At 37.8% G+C, this 12,362-nt stretch overlaps 4 protein-coding genes across 4 annotated transcripts; 3 read left to right on the forward strand and 1 right to left on the reverse strand.

The window, feature by feature from the left end:
* Positions 1-55: 55 nt before the first annotated feature.
* On the forward strand, positions 56-1,704 carry EAF02_003228 (uncharacterized protein; the record flags this gene model as incomplete). Its single annotated transcript, XM_038899276.1, has 3 exons — positions 56-212; positions 264-643; positions 697-1,704. 3 exons carry the CDS (start codon positions 56-58, stop codon positions 1,702-1,704), a joined length of 1,545 nt encoding a protein of 514 aa, XP_038761564.1.
* A 176-nt stretch (positions 1,705-1,880) lies between these two features.
* EAF02_003229 (uncharacterized protein) lies at positions 1,881-2,621 on the forward strand (the record flags this gene model as incomplete). The annotated part of the gene is made up of 1 exon (XM_038899277.1): positions 1,881-2,621. One exon carries the CDS (start codon positions 1,881-1,883, stop codon positions 2,619-2,621), a length of 741 nt encoding a protein of 246 aa, XP_038761565.1.
* Positions 2,622-7,541: 4,920 nt separating this feature from the next.
* EAF02_003230 (uncharacterized protein) lies at positions 7,542-8,098 on the reverse strand (the record flags this gene model as incomplete). Its single annotated transcript, XM_038899278.1, has 3 exons — positions 7,542-7,609; positions 7,803-7,813; positions 7,962-8,098. 3 exons carry the CDS (start codon positions 8,096-8,098, stop codon positions 7,542-7,544), a joined length of 216 nt encoding a protein of 71 aa, XP_038761566.1.
* A 1,306-nt stretch (positions 8,099-9,404) lies between these two features.
* On the forward strand, positions 9,405-12,053 carry EAF02_003231 (uncharacterized protein; the record flags this gene model as incomplete). The annotated part of the gene is made up of 4 exons (XM_038899279.1): positions 9,405-10,225; positions 10,288-10,482; positions 10,535-11,654; positions 11,703-12,053. 4 exons carry the CDS (start codon positions 9,405-9,407, stop codon positions 12,051-12,053), a joined length of 2,487 nt encoding a protein of 828 aa, XP_038761567.1.
* Between the last annotated feature and the right edge of the window lie 309 nt (positions 12,054-12,362).

Raw genomic sequence — 12,362 nt, forward strand, 5'->3', positions numbered from 1 at the left:
CTCATAAGGTTACAACAGATGTGTACAGGTTGCATGCAGTCTTTCTGTTGTTGTGATGGACATCGAGGACCATAATGAAGATATAGGTGGATTTGGGGAGGAGAGGGTAAAACCACGACCACTACCTGATGATTTGCCCAAGTCACTTGACGATCGAAAAAATGTATCGGCAGAGTATGCACCGGAGACTGAGATGTATGATGCATGGCAAGGTATGACAATTCAATGTAGGAGGGACAAAATCAACCAACTAACATCTTTAGGACAATCGCAATTCTTAACAAATCCTGTTCTTGCTAAACCACTTGAATTCAAGAATCTCTCACTCGGAACTGACGAATTCGAAGATGATATTACAAAACAAAAGATAGGGGAGAGTGACAATAGACTCATGGAAATGTTGGCCGCTCAAGCAGCACATCGGGATGGCTCAGCTAGTGAGGATGAAGATGCTGTCGCTACTGATGAGAAGCTTTCGCTCGAAGAGAAGAAGGATATATTGCAAAAGGCTTTGAATATGGCAGCTAGTAATGGAGATGTTGATCGCATAGAGAGGATTCTTCAAGGTAAAGCAAAAGACCTTGTTGATTTGAATGCGCCGGATGAAGAAGGTACAGCGCCATTAATATACGCAAGTTGTTTTGTGAGTTCTGGCCACGTTTGTCATATAATTTGAAGCAACTAACGATTGCGCAGGGTCATGAAGCCGTTGTAACAGCACTATTAGATGCTGGCGCCGATGTCGACAAACAAGATCGAAATCAATGGAGTGCTTTGATGTGGGCAATGACAAATCGACATAAGGGTATAGCGAAGGCACTTTTAGATAGGGGCGCATCTAGAGATGTTAAATCGTCAACGGGTAGAACAGCATTCGACTTTATCGCCCCAGATAGCGAAATTGCCGATTACCTTCAGGATGGCGGTTATCACATTGGCAATGCTGGAGTAACGGACGACTTTTATAATCCTGGATTCTCCCAAGATCGATTCGAGGAGGAAATGGCAGAAAATGAGATGAGGCGGCGAATGATGATGGAGAGTGCTAGAGATTTAGAGGTTGACTTGGGTAATATGGGTATTGATGATCAACCTGAGTCACCAGAGGAGTTAGAAGAAGAAGGCCAAGATTTCGATTGGAGTCGATGTTTACATGATCAAATGTTCGTGTTCCAAGAAAGTGAACTTGGTCGAATCCTGGATATTATCATCACCAACATGTCTCCTCAACGATCGCCGTCTCAGAAACCTGTGCCGGCGAACATGATTTTTCTCAGCGCTAGGTATGCTCATTATCATGCAAGTCATGATCTTCTTGCCAAACTCCTCATTAGCGCAATGGATAAGATCAATGATGTGGTTGAAACACACCAATGGGACATGACGATATTGGCTTTCTGGATTTCGAATGCTACATTATTATTACATTATCTGAAGAAAGATGCTGGGTTGTCTGAGTCAACATCCGAATTTCAACTTCAGCTTGCGGAATTAATCAATGAGATATTTATCTTGATTATTCGAGATGCTGAAAGGAGAATGGACAAAGTCCTTGATTCTGCCATGTTAGAACATGAAACTATACCAGGATTTGAAGACGTCACATTTCAGAATGAATGGAAGCTCTTCAAGAGAAAAACGACTGTCAAAGAAGTACCGATTGAAAAAAGATTCCGACCACCTTCTCCCAAGGCAAGGGCTTAAACCGTCACCCTCGCAATGTCACATCTTTATTATCCTCGACTCTTTTTGTATTGGATCTCTATGACATACATTCTGTCATTACTTCTCAAATATTGGCGCAACTACTCTACTGGCTTGGAGCCGAACTTTTCAATCGTATCGTGTCTAATCGAAAATACCTAGCACGAACCAAAGCAATGCAAATACGTATGAATGTATCTAGTCTGGAAGAATGGGCCCGAACGAACAATCGGCAACCTGAGCATTATGAACATGGTTCTATGACTTCTAGTGGAGAAATGACTGTTGAAGCAACGCGGCGACATCTCGCACCTTTAGTTCAGTTACTACAATGGTTACAATGTTTCTCATCTTTGGGACAAGATGATTTGGAAGCACTTGTTGGAACATTACAACAACTCACGCGACTTACGCCTCAACAACTAATACATTCGGTAAAACATTATCGAGCCGAAGTTGGAGAAAAGGGTTTACCAAAAAGCGCCATGAACTATTTAATCAATCTACAAGAAGAGCACAGATTAAGAAAAGAACGTCAAAAACGCACTTCTCAAGGTCTACGCATGAGTGCGCCATCTACACCAGCTAGAAAGGGAAGTAGCAAACCCTTACCTGATACCCCTGATTCGAACGGTCGTGGTGGAAAACCTCAATCTCTAGATTATGAATCGTTTGAGGAAGATGACGATGCACCCGAAAATCTTCTTTTAGATCCAGCTCTTATGCTACCATTTTCATTACCCTCGAGTACGGATATGTTGATTAGTTATGGAGCGGGATTTGGAGGGGTGAATAGAGAGAGAGAAAGAAAATATATACCGACTGTTCCTCCGGAGTTTTTGGCAAAGTTGGATTTGAGTGGGGGAAGAGCACATTCAACGTATCATGAGAGAGATTGGGAGAATGAGGAACTTTGATGAGTATAAGTGGTTGAGGAGAATAAGTGGAAAATCGGGAGATAAAAGATAGCATTTATTGGTAGGCAGGCAGCATGGCGTGGCGTTTTTGTTGGCGTTTGTCATGATGGATGATGCTGGTGCCGGCATACAATACTGAACAGTGTCAAATGATTTGATATGGATTTATGTCAAATGGTGGAATTCGTTTTTCTGTGCGCTTCTTTGAGATGAGATGAGGTAAAGGGAGAGGTAGAATGGGAGGAATCCAGTGCAGTGGGATTGAATGAATAACATATTCTTATATGGTATGATATGAATGGATGCTTTGTTTGTGCTGTACGCAATAGAGATTTGTATTTACATTGTGTGTAAGAGGAAAGGAAGTGAGGGATGGGGAGGGGAGGGGAGAGAAATATAAATTTTATCAATCTTTCTTTCCTTTATTTATTTTGAACTTTTTTTTTAAAAAAGAAGAAATAATGATAGATAGTCTAGGGCTGCGGAATTGATAGGTATGTATATGCGTATGTATATGTGTATGTGTATGTATATATATATGCGTATGTGTATGTATATATATATGCGTATGTGTATGTATGTGTCACGCTCGCACTTCGGAACCGGAAGGAAGATTTTTATTTGATGTGACGTGATGTGACGTGACTTGAATCTGATATGAAATGAAATGAAATAGTGGCGGGTTTGGTGGTATGTTACATGTACCTATGTATACATATATGTATGTATGTATAGATGTAACGTGGTTTAACAGTGGGTCGGCCATATCAGTGGATCGGCCATTTTTACCTCGAATTGTTATTCCAAAGTTGTATTATTCAATAACAATTTAAATCATCAATTGAAACTATAAAGATTCTAATGTGACGATCCTGTCATATTAGTGGATCGGCTAGGTCCTCACGTGATCCACAATCCTGTATATTACCACTTCCTTCCGAAGAGCTCTTCTAGCTCTTCACCTTAGTATTCTAAATGATGCAATCGTCACACTAATAATCTAGGATTTTATTATATTATTCTGATAGTTCTTTATATTATATTCTGTCTTTTTCATACTTATTATAATATTGATTGAAAAATGCTTTTTTTAATTAGGAATTCCTTCTTTTTTTGATATTTATTATATTGAATCTGAATATCAATTTCTTGTTAAGATAATATAGCAAAAGCTTCTTATTCAGTAAGTATTTCTTCTTGATATATTTGAGTTTTTTTTTATATATTGATATTTACTTAATATTTTATTTGCTTTTCAAAATATATAAATCTTAATATTCAAAAGTGTATTTTTATGAACTAATCTTTTTATATCTTTAGCTAGAGTTAATATAGTTTTTAACTATAGGTATAGGGAAGCTTGCTTGATGATAAGTTATTCGAAATTTAATTAATATTGATTGAGAAAAAGTTTCTATTGAATTATAAAAGGTTTGAAAGATTTATTAATCTAAATCGAAAGAAAGGAAAATAAATATACGAATTCGAATATTCAGTTTCGAAAGTAATAATTTTAAAATCAAAAGATATTAAATCGACTTCTCAGAATTCTGATTTTATATTCTGAATTGTGATTGATTTTTGATATATAGCTTTGAAACTATAAAGAATTCAATTTTCGAAATATGATTAATATAATTTTAATAAATCCATTAATTTGATTACTATATGAAATATTCAAATTACTAAAACAGTTTATATCAAGTGATTGAATTAAATGATTTGAATATAATGATAACCTAAGTATATAATATTATTCTCTTTATAATATACTTAAAAAGCTTTTGATTTATGACTTTCATATTTATCTAATATCAATATCCAATATTTGCTCTTTCTTTGATTCTTAATATACTTATTAAAGTGTTTTAGTTTATTTAAATCTGTTTTATTATTTGTTTATTTATTAGATATAGATTTAATAGTCTAATCTATAGGGAAATCGATTTCGGTATATTAATTGAAAAGATGAATCTATTTTTGAATTATTAGAAATGGAGATATAATTTCGTTCTCCCTATTACTATATATAATAGCTATAGCCCATTCCCTATTATCTGATTATATTATTGTTATTTCTGCTATTTCGTTTAATACTAATTATTATTATTCCAAAGCATATTATACTTATTAGAAAGCCTGTTTCATTAAAATTATAGAAATCACAATCGAGAAGATACTATATTTCACTTATATATTCGAAACCAATCAAAACCATTTTTCAATAACTTAGAATCTTTATAAAAAGCCTTTTGAAAATTATAAATATAATTAAAATACATGTCACGGGGTGACACTAAGCCCTTTCTGTCCTGTCCTGTCCTGCTATATATGTGAGAGTAAGGTAGAACTTTCAGTTCTACCTCCTAGTCTTTTGGGCGTTTAGCTCAGCGGTAAAGCTTCTGAATACTCCCAGAGGTGATCCCGTGACAATAGCCAACCGATTGATATGGCCGACCCACTGTTAAACCACGTTATGTATATATGTATGTATATATGTATGTATGTATGTATGATGTATGTATGTATGTATGTATGTATGTATGTATGTATGTATGTATGTATGTATGTATATATGTATATATGTATGTATGTCTGTATGTATGTATGTTATATATGTATGTATATATATTGTATGAGTGACATTCTTTTTGTTTTCTTGGGGTAGTGGTGTTAATCTATGGATTTGTAAGACTTGTTTTGGGTGGATTTTGGGTTGGGTTTGGGGTTGGGGTTGTGGTGGAAGGGAGTGGAGGGGGAGGAAGGGGAGGAAAGGTAGAAAGGAGTGGGTTTGTGAGGGATGAGTGAGGGATGAGTGGGTGAGTGAGTGAGTGAGGGATGGGTTGTTTGTAAATTGGGAGTTGTGAGTTATATGATTATGATTATATATCTAGGTAGTAGATAGATAAGTGAGTGAATTGTATGTATATGTATATATTTATGTAGTTAGTAGTTAGATTATGATGTATAATATATGGAATAGAATAGAATGGGATAGGATAGGATAAAATAGGATAGCATCTCGCTTGTGTGATATTTGATTATCTAGATAGTGAGAGGAGAAGTAGATATTATGATTATGATGATAATAATAATTATAGATAAGAGAGAAGTTTGTATATTTATTTGTTGTTTGTTTATTTATATTTGGGTGTTGTTTAGAGCTTAGGTGTAGGTATAGATAGGTATAGCTGAGTAGAATGAGTAAGTGAGTACAAGGAATTAGGGGGTAGGGAAGAGGAGTAGGGAAGAGGAGTAGGGAAGAGGAGTAGGGAAAGAGAGTAGGGAGAGGAGTAGAGAAGTTGCGGTTTGCTTGAGATGAGTTTGTTAAGATCTAGATAAATAATAGATAGATAGTTTATAATTAAGTATACTAAGTACCTAGTTGATGAATTGAATATTAGGAATCTACCTACCTAATAGGTACTTCCTCTATAGGTTTATAGGTTATAGATATAGATATCTTTATAAAATTCAACAATAATGAAATGAATACTAGATAGACAGATAGTTATTAAGATGAATCGATAAATTTTTATTTTATATAGAACTTAAATATATTTGTTATAGTTATATTGGATTTTTCTTCTTAATAATAAAAAGAATATTGGAGTTTTCGGTTCGAAAGGAGAGATTCGTAATATATCTGATCTTCCCTTGTGGTGAACGAACGAGATTGGGTAGATGGATTGATTGATTGATTGATTTAGTTTAACGTCCCGCTCCAGTCCATGACTATATAAGACGGCTAGGCTCTAAAGCTTAGCAATGCTAGTGAATATCTACAGTAGATATAATCAATTTTGGGGGAGTAAAAACAAATATTGGGGTGTTCTGTCTGATCTCTATTCGGAGTATAAATAGAGATAGAATATCTTTATTCATTGGGACCTTTCCCTTGTCCTTTTTTCCGTATTTTTAATCCTATTAAAATATTCTGATATCCAATTCTTTTCAAACTTGGAATCCAATTTACTATCCCTTTCTTTTATAAGAAGCAAGAGTTATCTTTTTCTGAATTGCTTTTAGTATAGCAAAAGGTTCTTTACTAATGAGATGAAAATAGAAGGCATTATTCTTCTTTTAACTTATTTCTTTTAAACTAGCCTTTTATATATCTTTATAAGCTTGATATCCTCCAGTCCTTATTAGATATATATAGTTGAAACTGTTGAAAATGGTGGGGTAGAGTCGAACCCTAAGCCCTACAACCTATATATAAATCAATTCGAAAAATTCGAAAATTCGAAAATCAAAGGAAAAATGTTGTATTGTATTGATATCCAGAGTATAGAATTAATTAAAAGGTGATAGCATTTTCTGTATCATAAAGTTATGTTTCGAGTGGCTGAAAGCTAAAGAAAAGAAAGGGGGTTGTAATTCGAAAAGAGTGGTGATAAGCTTTATATTGAAAAGACTTTTTCAAAAAAAAGAAGAGGCTAATTTTCTATATTATATTTGTAGAGATAGTAATAAAAGGCAGATATTGAATCTGACTAGAGCTTCTATAACCTTTATATCCGCATTGCTTTACTAATATTTATCTTTTTGTAAGGATTGTTTATTACAAAATCATAATATAATCCTTTCTTCCCTATATCTTCCAAAACCCCTTTTCTTTCAATTCTTCTAATTCTATCTGCGACTCAATCTTAGCTCTACAGACTCTTGAAGAAGAGCTGGAGGTTCGTAGGATGCACCGCGTACAGGTGTTGAGTCTTCGCATCCCTTGGGTAGATGGAGTAGATACTTAGTATGTATCTAATAATTAGTTAGTTAGTTTGTGATTAGAGTTTGGCTTTTTGGTTTCTTTTCTGTGAGAGATATTTATAAATATAAGCTTTGCGTGGGTGCTAAAGTTAGTCTTAGAAGGTTGGAGAACGTTTTGATGTTTGATGGTTGGGGATTGGTGTTTAGGTACTAGATATTACTAGGTAAGCCACCTTCTGTTTTGGTAAGGGCTGAGGTGTCGAGGGTATCTGGTTTGTCTGTGCGTGGATGTATGGAGTTGGTGTTGAAGGGAAGCTGAATGGGGGATGGGGAATGGGGAATGGGGGCTGGGAAGGGAAGGGAAGGGAAGGGAAGGGAAGGGAAGGGAAGAGGTAGAGGATGTAGAGGAATAGGTAGAAAGGGAGGCGAGATATAGAGGGATGGGAAACTCGGCGAGACTTGCATACATACCTAGTAGGTACCTGGGTATAAATGATTTGAGTGAAGGTATTGATATTATCTTGTGTCTATCTATTGCACAATATAGATATTCATATGTTTATACTGATATAGAGTTACTTGTATATAAGATATATGGAATAATAAATAGTTAATAGGTGGGGGATTTACTTTTCTACTTTCTTTTCTTCTCTTTCTTTTCTTGCTTCTTCTTCTTCTTCTTCTGCTTCTTCTGCTTCTTCTGCTTCTTCTGCTTCTTCTCTATAATAAAGTTCTAAATCGACCGTGACCGGTATATCAAAAGACATGATATGATGTAATACCATGGGACCGACAAACCCGTACGATATGGCCTTTTGTCATAGCGATCATGTTATGTTGAAATTACACGTTATCATGATATCATTGTTGATCGGATGATATTGAGTATATACTTCAACGCGTTCAACGTGAAGTTGGCATATCATGATATGTATCGTTGGCATGACTGATGATGGATAAAAATGACTATGAGAATTTGAAAAGACGGTCATGAAGAAATCTACTTTTTGATATTGATCAGGAAAAGGTATGGTGAAAAGACGGTTCAATGGGAGTGCGTGGTCAATGTTGGTCCACCAGATTCTACCAAAAGAGTCAAGATGGGAATTTGATGTCCATTATCGTGATGTTTCTTTTTATTGAAGAGGAAATGATGTTTTGCTCTTTCTTCTCGACTGTATATGAATGAACGGTGACCTCGAGAGAACGAGTTGATTGAGATAATCGATATTCGAATATCGATTTCAAGAATCAAATTTCCACCTCAATTATTTCAGCTACATATGGATATCTAACAGAGGAAAAACAAAACGTTGATCTTTTCACTATCAATACTTTGTTTACTATCTATTGATCGAGTACACGGATCTCAAGGTTACATCTCTACAGAATATATCAAAGATTCTGATTCTTCCAAGTTCCCTCTAATAAGGACAATTGAAATCTACATCCGAACTACCTCCAGCTTTGGAATATCAAGCCGAAGAGAAGAAAAGCACCTCCTCCAATCCAACTATCTACTTCAACCCGAGCACTTATTCCAATCCGTCTGTCTACCTTTCATACCTACATGAAGCTTGCCCAGGATTACAACACAGCGCTACAGCATTACAATCATCATATCAAATCACAGAAAGTGCCCACCTGCAAGCCGCTGCATAGTATAACACAACACCTGCATCACAACATTGATATCTTACGACCAGAGCACCGAAAAGTAACATTGCTAAATCCAAAAGGCGAAGAAGAATTGGTCCATCTCATAATCTATCAGATTTTCTTCAACTTTCCTCAATCTACATTTTCGAGGTGAAATTTTCTAATATACGACGAGTTACCTTGCCGGCACAAATTCTTCGGGTCTTTTGAATCTATCTCCCTCTCTCCCTCTCTCCCTCTCTCCTCTCTCCCTCTCCCTCTCCTCTCTCCTCTCACCTCTCTCCCTATCTCCCTCTCTCCCCTCTCTCCCTCTCTCCCTCTCTCCCTCCTCCCTCCCTCCCTCCCTCCACAACAAAACAACCCCAAAACAACTAAACAAACAAACTCGAACCCTTTCGCCTCAAATAATGAACCATGGCACTCAATGTTCAAAGATTCGGAAGTTTTAGAAGTATTCGAAAGAAGTCATCTAATAATACCAAAAACAATATTAATCCTAATCCTAATACCGGTACCCCACAAGTTACGACCAATATACCAACCAATAATGAGGGACTACCAGGGCCACCGTCAGAGCTAATTGCGATGAGATATGAAGATATGTTCCCTGGAGCAAGGGCACCAATTCCCGTTACTGTTGCACCTCCACTTTCTCCACCCACAGATACGCATCCTGCATTTCGGCCACGATCACTACTTAACCAAGGTCATGAACTCGGAGCTTTGAAGAAGGAGGATAATACAAAGAGAGATTCTGGTCTTGCCCCTACCACCAGTACAAGTGCTCGAGATTGTGAAGGAGGTTCTATTAATCGTCACTCTATTAATACCGTCGATAATGACAATGTCTTGGGAATCAATATAAACTTTGATTCAAAAGTGGCTATGGCAGAACCAAGCAGCACAAGCTCCACTCCACAAGTTCAATTGAGCGATGTGCAATCACCCGCATCACTAAAATCTCCAAGTTTTATGAAAAATGAAAGCTTGGGGTCTTCTGCAGGGTCCCTGAAACGCTGGAAAACGAAAAATGGCAATTCCAAAAGCCCTACCAAGACTGGTAAATCTATAGAGATCCCAGACGAGCAATTTTCACCCATTACCACTCCAATCCCAGGTGAAAGTTTATTAGAAGACGATTTTATGCAATCTATGTCTTTTTCCAAAAGAGGGAGTATCATGTTAGGGGGAAGAAAGCCAGTAAATGCTCAAGCGCGCACAAATGCGACGCGAAGGTGGGTGGGATCAAAGCCCCGTAGCGTACCAGCTAATTGTGCTGACGAGAGACATTCATTAGACAACCTAGCTTTTCTATGTTAGCCACAACGTCGCCATCGACCAAAGTATTGTCGGACGATTTGGAAATGGAGTCGCAAAAGGTCAGATCTATGTATGAGTCGGGGTCGGGCTTTGACTGGCGTGATGGGAAAGACGACACAATTGACAATCGTATAACAGCCGGAGGGGATTCGATACCCGAAAGACCTGTTACGTGAGTGTGGAACTGCTTACTGATGATTGCGCTCTCCACTAATTAATTTTAGGGCAAACAGTTACTTGACTCCCAATGGCATTGGTGTACCACAACGATCCGCGAGCGCATTGTCGAATAGAGGACCGGCCGAGCTGGCGGGAGGCATCGAAGATTGGGAAGATGTGAATGGGAAAGATGTCGATAGATATGGTTTCATTAATAGCGGGAGGACTACCACCAGACCCGGCACGCCAGAACCCAAACCACCACAACGGGTGTCTACTGTACTTCAATTGGCTTCCGAGGCACCACGAAGAAAACGAACATTTGGTCGATCGCCATCTACCGCGAATTCCCAGAAGGGATTGAGGCGTGCCCCTAGTCGAAAGGTTTCTGCGAGGTCGTTGAAAAGGACACAAGGGGATAATGCGTCAATACGAAGTTCGCGAAGCTCTCAACTCAGACAAGCTGCCAATCGATTACCAGGAAATAAAGATAGAAGGTGGATGGACGAAGCTGGTGACATGTTGACTCTACCTCCTGGCTTGGCGGATATTGCTGAAGAAGTGGAAGGGGGGAAAGGGGCAGAATTGATGAAGAAGAAAGAATCGGAACGAACAGAGAAATGGAGGAGAATGGCTAAAATAATAAAGGGCAAGGATGGAGAAGGAATGGTTTTCGAATTCGACACCAAAAATTCCAAATTAATAGAAAGGACATGGAAAGGGATACCAGATCGTTGGCGTTCTGCGGCATGGTATTCCTTTCTTGCTAGTTCAGCAAAGAAGAGGGAAGACAGCGCACAAGAGGGAGATATAATCCAAGCTTTCCATAAGCTACAAGATCAAAGTTCGGCAGATGATGTTCAAATCGATGTTGATGTTCCTCGGACGATCAACAGTCACATCATGTTTAGACGAAGATATAGAGGAGGTCAGAGATTACTCTTTAGAGTTCTTCACGCTTTATCACTATACTTTCCCGCTACTGGCTATGTTCAGGGTATGGCATCATTGGCAGCTACTCTTCTGTGTTATTATGACGAAGAGAAATGTTTTGTGATGCTAGTACGCATGTGGACTTTGCGTGGGCTGGAGAAATTATACGAACCAGGATTTCCGGGTTTGATGGCTGCTTTAGATGAGTTTGCAACTACGTGGCTAGACAATGGCGAGGTTTCGGCTAAGCTGGTAAGTACTTGATGTCCTACTTTTTACATACAATACTGACTGTGATAGAACGAACTTGGCATCGAACCTACAGCATACGGTACTCGATGGTATCTCACTCTCTTCAATTATTCCATTCCTTTCCCAGCTCAACTCCGCGTTTGGGATGTCTTTATGCTTCTAGGAGATGAAGATCAATCCTTACCCTATAGCAAAGAAAGACCATTTGCAGGTGGCTTGGATGTCATTCATGCTACTAGCGCCGCATTAATCGATGGCACGAGAGATATATTACTCGATAGTGATTTCGAAAGTTCAATGAAAGTTCTCACCAGTTGGATCCCAGTCAAGGATGAGGAATTATTGATGAAGGTCGCGAAAGCAGAGTGGAAATTACATCGAGGGAAGAAGAGAAGTTGAATTGCGATTCAATAATAGAGAAGAGAAGATACCCCATTCGATTTTATAAAATCGATATCACATAGTCATACATCTTATCAATGTATGACTGACACGATGAATATTTTCCTTTGTTTTAATGCCTTGATGTTTTGGTGGTATTTTGTCCACTTATTTATTTGTTTTATTTTTGTTCTCGTCGGAGTTGCTGCAAGAGCGTCTTTTTACTACTGCATTATACCATACGTGTTTGGGATGGGATTTTATTATAGTTGTTTTAATCTGTTGGCTCTCTTTGAGGAGGAGAGAAAGAGAGGGAGATGGGGCTTA

Source organism: Botrytis sinoallii (assembly GCF_014898435.1).
Source record: "Botrytis sinoallii strain Bc 23 chromosome Unknown BSIN_004, whole genome shotgun sequence".
Taxonomy (NCBI): Eukaryota; Fungi; Ascomycota; class Leotiomycetes; order Helotiales; family Sclerotiniaceae; genus Botrytis; species Botrytis sinoallii.